The sequence below is a fragment of the Lathyrus oleraceus genome, chromosome 2, assembly GCF_024323335.1.
Source record: "Lathyrus oleraceus cultivar Zhongwan6 chromosome 2, CAAS_Psat_ZW6_1.0, whole genome shotgun sequence".
In the NCBI taxonomy this organism is placed as follows: domain Eukaryota; kingdom Viridiplantae; phylum Streptophyta; class Magnoliopsida; order Fabales; family Fabaceae; genus Lathyrus; species Lathyrus oleraceus.
In genome coordinates, this window is record NC_066580.1 from 104,143,072 (window position 1) to 104,153,204 (window position 10,133).

A 10,133-nucleotide genomic window follows, 5' to 3' on the forward strand; every position below is an offset into this window, starting at 1 on the left:
TTTTTCTTCCCACAACTCTTCAAGATTCTTGTAGATTCATACTCTTGGTGTAATTCTGAGCAAGAATCAACGCGTGGTTTGAAGAATTGAGCAAGATTTCGTGCAGATCCAAAGCTTCATCAAGTAGATCGGATTTCGAAATTGAAGTGGATCAAGGAGGTTTCAGTGGATTCTTTATGCATAAAGCTTCACAGCAAGGTTGAGGAAGAAGATCTGGAAGTTCTGGAAGCTGGAGAACACGATTTTTGATCACTGCATTTCGAGTAAGTGAAAATTCGATCCTCTTATTTTGTCAATTTCTTGCCATGAATGTATAGATCTAGTTACACTGAGCATGCTGATATGATTTGTTTTGAAAATGGATGAGTATTGAGTCTGATATATGAACTGGAATTTTTGATGTCAATAATGTTTCCCTTCGATCCGTGCGTGTTAGTGAGATTTAGGCTGAATGAACATGATATTCGGATTCTACGTTGCAAGAGCTTCCCAACCATATATAATTTGTCAATTTCTGGAAAAAAAATTCATGTTGCTCCGCCGGAGACGGCCGGAGAAGACGGTTGTTACCGCCGTCCGCCGCCGTCTGCAAATGCTAGGGTTTCGCCTGGCTTTTGAATGAAATGCAGTGTTTCATTAGGCTTCTGGACCTTGCTAGCGCGCGTTCGATGCTTGGCTAATGCATTTTCTGAATTTCGTTTGAATTTCTCATTTCCCTTGCTTGCGTGTTGCTGACTGTGTGCTAGCGTAGCAGTTTGATTGGTTACCATGCTTTGACCTTGCTTATGTGTACATTTGACTACTGACTTGTGATGCCACGCATTTTAATGAAACAATGTGTTTTAGCTTTCAAATGTGGACCGTTTGATCATGCTTTCGCGCTTAATCTGATGGATGAGAATATTCCAGATTTATTTCAAATATTATATCCCTCCATATTTCATTTCATATTTCCATTTTATTTCATGCATCTTTAAAAAATCATTAAAAATTGAAAAATGTCCAAATTGAGTCCAATTTTTTTTCACATTATTGTTTTGATCTCTAGTTTTTTATAGGATTTATTTCATGATTTGTCTGATTCTGGATTTTTAATTGTGAATTTTTGTTTGAACCCTGTGCTAATTTGATATGTCATCACAAATGCTTTGTGAAATGCTATGTGTTTATCCAATTGATCTGAAATTTGGTGTGCTTGATCTTCACATGTGATATGATTTTTTAGCATTGATTTGGAATTTTTAGAATTTGATATCACTGTTTTGGACACATGAACATATAGTGTGACAATTTGTGTCACATTTGTTGCCTTGCATTTGTGCATTTTCATTCATGTACCATTTGAGCTCTTCTGGTTTTAATTTTTTGCATGATGCTTGTTCATAACATGATGGACATACATAAAAAATTTCATAGCCATTAGATGCTTTTCTGTTTTGATTTGGATTTTCTAATTTGATTATCCATTTTGTGCTCATTTGTGGGTCTTTGTTTTACATTGATCATTTGATGCCTTTGCCTTAGGAATTGGTTCTGGTCCTTTTGAGTTCATGTTCTTGATTGTTTGAATATGCTTTGTGCAAAAATTGAGTTCTGTTTTGGTCATTTGACTTGCTTTTGAACCTAGTCTTTGTACTAGTGATTTGTATACATACTAATTGTGCTTTGTGTTTCAGGTTTGAGCATTTAGCTTTGATGGTTGGTTTGATCTCACTTTATGATTACTAACTCTTGTGGTGTTGTAGGTCCTTTGATGTGATGAAATCATTCGAGTGCTTGCACTTGTGACTTGCATTGTGTAAAATTGTTGAATGATCTACTGTTGTCTGTTGGTTTTCTGAATATAATATTAACTGTTTGGCTTTTGTACAGGTACATTAGTTGCTAGCTCTTGCTTGAGCTTTGCTTTGGAGTGTGGTTGATACAACACTTAGGTAGCCACTCTTTTACTCCATGTAGTCTGGAAGTCCTGCCACCTTTTTGGCAGACATTTGGCTGAAGTCCTCCTTAAGAGGCTCTGATTGTGTATGTTTACATTTGTGCCAAAGACCTCCGAGTGAGGCATGTTACTTGATAAGTCCTCCTAAGTGAAGAGGCAATTGACATATAGAAGGGATTAGCAATCAATCCCCTGTTATTCAGTGAGTCGTTCATTATGCTCGCACTATGTGCTGATGCTCTTGAACAATGTACCCAAGATCTTTGTATAGAGTCAGTCAAGTGGAATAGGATCCCTCTTTCTGGATCGCCATGCTTTCTTTGATTCAAGCTCACCCAGGCCAGGGTTAAGAGCATGAGGTATCATCCTCATTACCACATTTCATCACCTTCACCCTAACTCTCAATGTTAGTGGTTAAGAGCTTCAGAACACCCCTACAGTTTTGGCTTGTTTGTCGAGGTTGATATGACCCCTCTTGACTAAAGCCCAACCATTTGTCTGAGCCTCTTGTTTGTATATAGAGCGTGATGATTGCATTTTGTGTGTTTGCATTTGTTGCTTGTTTGTTTGAGGAGTTAGATGTAAGACCATCTATTGGCTTTCTGTTTCCTATTTGTTGTTTGGAGTTAGATGTAAGACCATCTATTGGCTTTCTGTTTCCTATTTGTTGTTTGGAGTTGGATGTAAGTCCATTGATTGACATTCTGTTTCCATTTATTGTTGTTCTCTTTTGAGACTTGCTTATTTGCTTTTACCTTGTGTTGCCTTATTCCAAAGAAAGGTACTTACTTGGATCATCCATATGATCTCAAGAAAGCAACCCTTGTGTGTGGCTTTTGTTCCTCATCCCCCACCTCTTGCATGCTTAACCTTGATCTTTTTTCATCCTTAACCCAAACCAGAAAACTTTTGTGCAAACATTTTCACTTGTTTTCAACATTAGAAACCTAGGCCTTATGCCTTTGATTTTCAAACTTTCTTTTCATAATACTCATTTTGAATTGAATCTTTAAGTCAACTTTGACCATGTTAGTGAATACTTCTAATTGGTTAATTCAACTCACTAAAATGTCCTTTGTGGTCCGTATGTCCACTTCTTAATCAAATTTTTCATGCATTAGCCATAGGTTTGAGTTATCTCTGTGGTTGATGTCAATCTCACCACATCCTTAGTGGTTGGATCGTAAGCCTTCCACGCTTATTATAGGGTTAACCCCTCACTTGCATGTCGAAGCTGTCATCACATGGTGGATTGTTGGTTTAGGTCGAGTTTTCTCCCTTTGATAACGAAAGACCTTAAGGCTTTTGTTTAAAATCAATCCACTCACTTGTTTTGAAATCTTTTAGCCGAACTACGAGGTTTTGATCCTTATCTTTCATGAGAGGGTACGTAGGCAATGGGTTTATCCATCCAAACACAAAATGTAAATAAACTTGTATATTCTTTCTCATCTCTTCAATCGTGTTTGCACAATAAATTTTTCATAAACAATAACTTTTGCAACAAGTTGTGAAAAGGGCTCCCTAGGAGTACCTAGGATGCATTGGGTGCCTAACACCTTCGCTTTGCATAACCAACCCCCTTACCCAGATCTCTGACCCTCTTTTACTAGTTTTATTTGTAAAACTTTTTAGGTTTTTGTTCGCTTTCTAACCATTCCTTTGGATAAATAGAAGTGCGGTGGCGACTCAACTTTGTATGATTTACCTTGGATTTAGTTAATATTTCCAATGGTAACGAATACACCGCTATAGGAGGGTTTGTGGAAATTGCAACATCATCTGCTGCATCATCCTTTGAATATCATCAATGGCAGCACCTTGACGGAGCTTCTCTGTCACGATCCGATCAATCACCGCCCCCTGGCGAGCCTGCTCGACACGGAACTGATCCATGTCCATGGGTGTCCATCCAGCAGAGGAGGATCCCATACCTCGATGGTGAGAGGTGTAAGGGTACGGAACACCCCTCTCCCTTGCCGGTGCATCTTCCTCCATCGTTTCACCTGCACGAAAATCATCTTCTCCCGCCTCTTCGGGGTTAACAGAAGTATACAACCAATTCTCATTATTATCAACATTAGTTTTATCAGTGTTCGGTAATCGGAATAGCCGGCGTGTCCGACTTACCAACACATAACCATGACGGCTTTGTTAGAGCATTCCTTGTGTGCACAGGGCATTGAGGTCAAGCTTACCCAACGCATGCATCGGGGTCTTTCCATCCAAAACCGGCCTACACCACACCATTCAGCAATTTGTGTGATCATATCGCCCACCGAAATGGCACCTGAGCTGGCACGCCCCATGGTATCTAAATGGTCGGCGGCGAATGCCACCACATTCACGGGTTCTTTATTAACCATGGCATGCATCAAATATAGCTCTCTTTTTGCAGCTACCCCTGTACTATCTCCTCGTCCGAACAAGGTGAACGCTAACCCTTTTTGCGCATATCGGAAACACGAGTTTTGAATCCATGAGGCCTTTGCACTTCGGGGTTCATACTGCGGTAAACCTGTAATTGAAGACCAAAAGGAACCTGCAGAAAACTCATTTGGCACTGCCCCGGGTCCTACCAATGGTAACCGGAGGCATTGCCCAAGCTGAATAACCGACATCGAATAATCTTCATTATAAAGCCGGAAACTCATAGTACCAAAATATTCATAAACATGACCAGTCCAATTCTTTTCCAGTTTAAATTTAACAGTGCTTAGGAACTCTAAAGTGATGCGTTCATAGGAAGGCACATCAGCATGCATAAATTCAAAAATACCTAAATTGTGGAATATTTGAGATACATCATCTAGAATTCCTAAAGCACTCATAGTATCATCACAAACATACCTTGTAGGTACAAGCTTCCTTTTAAGGTGAGTTTTGTACCTTTCAACATGGTCATCATCCTCAAAAATAATTCTGTGTGCATTTCGCATCCTCTGGGCCCTTTGTCTCGGCCTTGAGGGCTCTACCACAGCCTTTCCTCGCTCGGCTCTTTTGGGGGGCATAATGGTCACCTGAAAAGTTAGCGGAAAAAAAACAGTGGAGATAGAGAAAAAGATTACCGTCACGGTGTAGAGTGAAGGTGGTTATGGAGTTTGAGAGGTTTGAGAGAAAAATAGGATTGGAGAAGATGAAGTGGCTGAAAAGTGAGTGGGGTAGTGGTAAAAAGTGTTTAAAAACGTGTGGGCCCCACTCCAACGTCTCTTAAAATTAAAAAAAAATTCTGAGTTACGCACTGCAACACGGCCCGTGCTGGCCCACACGGCCGGCCGTGTTGCACCTCTAGAAAATGTATGAGGATTTGGCAATTGAGCAACACGGCCCGTGCTGGCCCACACGGCTGGCCGTGTTGCACCTCTGGAAAATGTATGAGGATTTGGCACGCCCAGCAACACAGCCCGTGCTAGCCCACATGGCCGGCCGTGTTGCCTTGTTTTGTCTTATATTTTTCTCTTTTCAAGTGTACTGCTGAACACCTCAGTTGTTACCCCATTCGAATTTTCCACGTCACTAGTAGCACACTGCGACTAACTACAAACATTCAAACTCAAAAATAGAAACAAAAAAAATCATTAGAGAGAAAAATATGAAAACCCGTGGGTTGCCTCCCACGAAGCGCTTCGTTTAACGTCGCATGGCTCTACGGTTGTTCATCTCACCCTGTGAGACGAACAACATGTATTTGGCCACTCTCTTGCCCTTGGTAATACGGCTTTAACCTCTGACCATTGACTTTGAAGGTATCCCCGTTCGCTTGATTCTTTAATTTAATTGCTCCATGAGGGAAAACTTTGTGAACAACAAACGGTCCTGACCATTTGGATCTCAGCTTCCCAGGGAATAACTTTAATCGAGAATTATACAAAAGGACCAGTTATCCTTCATAAAACTCTTTTCTCACTATCCTTTTATCATGCCATTTCTTCGTTTGATCTTTATAGACCTTAGCATTCTCATAAGCACGATTCCAAAATTCTTCTAATTCGTGGAGCTGAAGGATCCGAGAACTTCCTGCCTTGGATAAATCCATATTCAAAAATTTCGAAGCCCAGAATGCCTTGTGTTCTAATTCAAGAGGTAAATGGCATGCCTTGCCATAAACTAATTGGTACGGCGACATACCAATTGGCGTTTTGAAAGCCGTTCGGTAAGCCCAAAGTGCATCATCCAACTTGCTTGCCCAATCCTTGTGAGATGAGTTTACGGTCTTTTCAAGGATTTGTTTGAGTTGCCTATTTGACACTTCCACCTGCCCACTAGTTTGAGGGTGGTATGGAGTAGCAATTCGATGCTTCACATTGTATTTCAAGAGTAGCTTCTTCATTAGATGATTCAGAAAATGTGTTCCTTCATCACTTATTAAAGCTCTTGGCACTCCGAACCTAGCAAAGATAGTCTCCTTTAGAAACCTGATCACCACTCGAGCATCATTAGTTGGTAAGGCCACGGCCTCCACCCACTTTGAGACATAATCCACCGCCAGTAAGATGTATTGCTTCCCAAAAGATGGTGGAAAAGGACCCATGAAATCGATACCCCACACATCAAAGAGTTCAACTTCTAGCATGGCATTTTGGGGCATCTGATTTCTTTTTGAGATGTTGCCCGTTCTCTGACATTTGTCGCACTCTTTAATTATTTGTTGAGCATCTTTGAACAGAATTGGCCAGTATAACCCAGATTGGAGAACTTTGGCGGCAGTTCTATCACCACTAAAGTGTCCTCCATAGTCGGAGTCGTGGCATGCTTTCAACACATCCCTTTGTTCCTCCTCTGGAACACATCTCCTAACCAGTCCATCCACTCCTCTCTTATACAAGAAAGGATCGTCCCACAAGTAAAACCTGCAATCATGCAAAAACTTTTTCTTCTTGTTAGAATCAAAATCATCGGGGATTCCCCCACCTACCAAATAGTTCGCATAATCTGCGAACCAAGGCACTCCATTGACAGCGAGGATGTGTTCATCGGAGAACTCATCCTTTATTGGACGCTTGTCTTCTGTTTCTTCTATAGGTGACATTCGGGAGAGGTGATCGGCAATAGTGTTTTCACATCCTTTCTTATCACGAATCTCCATATCAAACTCTTGAAGGAGTAAGATCCACCTAAGCAGTCTTGGCTTAGAGTCCTGTTTAGAAAAAAGATACTTCAAACCAGCATGGTCAGTATAAACAATGACTCTAGAACCCAGCAGATATTGCCTGAATTTATCAAAGGCGTACACTACAGCTAACAACTCCTTTTCAGTCGTTGCATAATTCATCTGTGCGGGGTTCAGCACATGACTAGCATAATAAATGACATGTAACAATTTTTCTCGATGCTGCCCAAGAACTGCCCCGACTGCAATATCACTTGCATCACACATTATCTCAAAAGGTAAAGACCAGTCTAGGGCTACAACAATTGGTGCTGATACTAATTTTTGCTTTATTGTTTCAAACGCTACAGCACACTCTTTATCAAAAACAAAGGTATTATCCTTAACTAAAAGAGTCGTTAAGGGTTTTTCTATTTTAGGGAAATCTCTTATGAACCTACGGGAAAAACCTGCATGCCCTAAGAAACTTCTAATACCTTTTTCATTCATCGGTGGGGGAAGTTTTGACATGACTTCAATGTTTGCTTGGTCCACTTCTATTCCTTTGTAGGAAATTGTGTGACCCAAGACTATCCCTTCACGTACCATGAAGTGACACTTCTCCCAGTTTAGGATTAGATTTGTTTGTTGGCACCTTTCTAACACAAGAGCAAGGTTAGTCAAGCAATTATCAAAGGACTTACCAAAAACTGAGAAATCATCCATGAAGACTTCCATATGCTTCTCAAGCATATCCGCAAAGATTGATTGCATGCATCTCTGAAAAGTTGCTGGTGCATTACATAACCCGAATGGCATCCTTCTGTAGGCAAAAATACCAAAGGGGCATGTAAATGCGGTCTTCTCCTGATCCTCTGGCGCAACAGCTATCTGATTGTATCCAGAGTAGCCAACGAGGAAGCAATAATAGTCATGACCGGCTAGCCATTCCAACATCTGATCAATGAATGGTAAGGGAAAATGGTCCTTCCTTGTGGCAAGATTCAATCTTCTATAGTCGATGCATACCCGCCATCCAGTGACTGTCCTTGTGGGTATCAACTCATTCTTCTCATTTTTTATCACAGTAGTTCCACCTTTCTTTGGCACCACATGAACTGGACTTACCCACGAACTATTAGATATGGGATAAATCATACCTGCATCTAACAGTTTAACCACCTCTTTTCTGACTACTTCCTTCATTGCTGGGTTAAGTCGTCGTTGAGGTTGGACAACCGGCTTGTGATCATCTTCCATGAGAATTTTGTGCATGCATATTGTAGGGTTTATTCCCTTCAAATCTTCAATAGACCAGCCGATAGCACTCTTATGTTTTTTTAAAACTTTGACAAGCTTATTTTCCTGAAGAACTTCTAGATGTGAACTTATGATGGCCGGGCACTTACTCTCTGTGTCTAGGAAGACATATTTGAGGTTCTCCGGTAGTTGTTTCAATTCGGTCCCCATCTTTTGTTCATCTTTCTTTTCTTCCACTAAGGGTTGCCTTAAATCTTCCCACCGGTTGTGTCGATAACCTTTAAAAGGTGGTGATGCTTCCATCATGGCTAATACTTCCATATCTTTCTCGTCAACTACTTCCTCTTCGTTAAAAATTGATAAGCTCAACACCCTTTCCAAGGGTAATTTTCGTGTTGTCAAGCTATTTTTCTTTTCACATATTTGATCGATTGTCTCAATATGTTGACTAGTGGCAACCTCATCCTTGTACTTCATGGTGTTTCGCACATCAATTTTTAACTCTTCATCATACACTTTCAGAGTCATCGTGCCTTCTTCTATGTCGATCAAACATCTCCCGGTCTCTAAAAATGGTCTCCCCAAAATGATTGGTATCTCTTCATCTTCTGGCATTTCCAAAATGACAAAATCCCCTAGAAACACAAACTTATCGATCTTTACTAGCACATCTTCTACTATCCCATAAGGTCACTTCACAGAGTGGTCAGCAAACTGGAATGTCATTCATGTATCTTGAATTTTACCTATCCCCAACCTCTTATAGATGGATAGAGGCATAAGACTTACACTCGCTCCCAAATCAATTAGAGCTTTCTTGAATGATCTATCTCCAACGGTACAAGGATTAGTCATAGAACCTCAATCCTTCTTCTTCACCGGAACCTTCATACCCTGCAAAATGGCACTACAAGTTTCCGTTAGAATAATCGGGTTAGTCTCTATGGTTCGCTTCTTTGAGATGATGTCTTTCATAAACTTTGCGTAGGTAGGCATTTGCTCAAGCGCCTCCAAGAACGGAATGTTTAGCTCAAGATTTTTAAACATCTCCAAGAACTTCTCAAAGTTTTTCTCATGCTGCCCTTTCTTCTTATTTCTTATTGGGAATGGCAGTTTGACGACCAGTTTTGGATCAATAACTTTATCTTTGACCCCTCTTTCATCACTAGTAACCTCTTCATTTGCAACCTCATTTTCTTTTATCTCTAGTTCAACTTCAAGCAATAAGTCTTCTTCTTCAGAACTCTTCTCAGATACTTCTTTCGACTTACCATTCCTTGTGGTCACCGCATTCACATGATTATTTTCTCTTGGATAAGTAATCGTAGAACTTGGTAAAATGCCCTGTTGTTGAGAACCCGCTAGTTGTTGGGCTATCTGACTCATTTGTATTTCAAGATTCTTAATTGAAGCACCTGTGTTTTTTAGTTTACTTCGAGTCTTTTCTTGAAATTGAGAGCTTTGAGCAGCCATCTTCTCAATGGCAAGCTCCCAATCAGCTTTTCTTGGTACCTGTTGCTGAAATTGTTGTTGAGGTTGTTGATACGGTTGTTGTTGCTGAGGTCGAAATTGTTGTTGTTGTGGTTGGTTCTACACATTTCCTTGTTGATCCTTCCATGAGAAATTTGGATCGTTTTTCCAACCCGGATTGTATGTATTTGAATAAGGGTTGTTCTGCCTTAGAAACTTGATCTCCTCAATTTGTTGTGTGGTTGCAACGCAATGTGCGGTAAGATGAGGTCCTCCACAAATTTCTCAATTACTAGCTTGAGTTGGTTGAACCGGTTGAACCTGTGCCACAATTTGAGTATCAATAGCCATCTTCTTCAGTCTCCTTTCTACTT

At 40.5% G+C, this 10,133-nt stretch overlaps 1 protein-coding gene across 1 annotated transcript; it reads right to left on the reverse strand.

Moving 5' to 3' along the window:
- Positions 1-9,150: 9,150 nt before the first annotated feature.
- On the reverse strand, positions 9,151-9,762 carry LOC127122099 (uncharacterized). The gene has a single exon (XM_051052502.1). It carries the CDS (start codon positions 9,760-9,762, stop codon positions 9,151-9,153), a length of 612 nt encoding a protein of 203 aa, XP_050908459.1.
- Between the last annotated feature and the right edge of the window lie 371 nt (positions 9,763-10,133).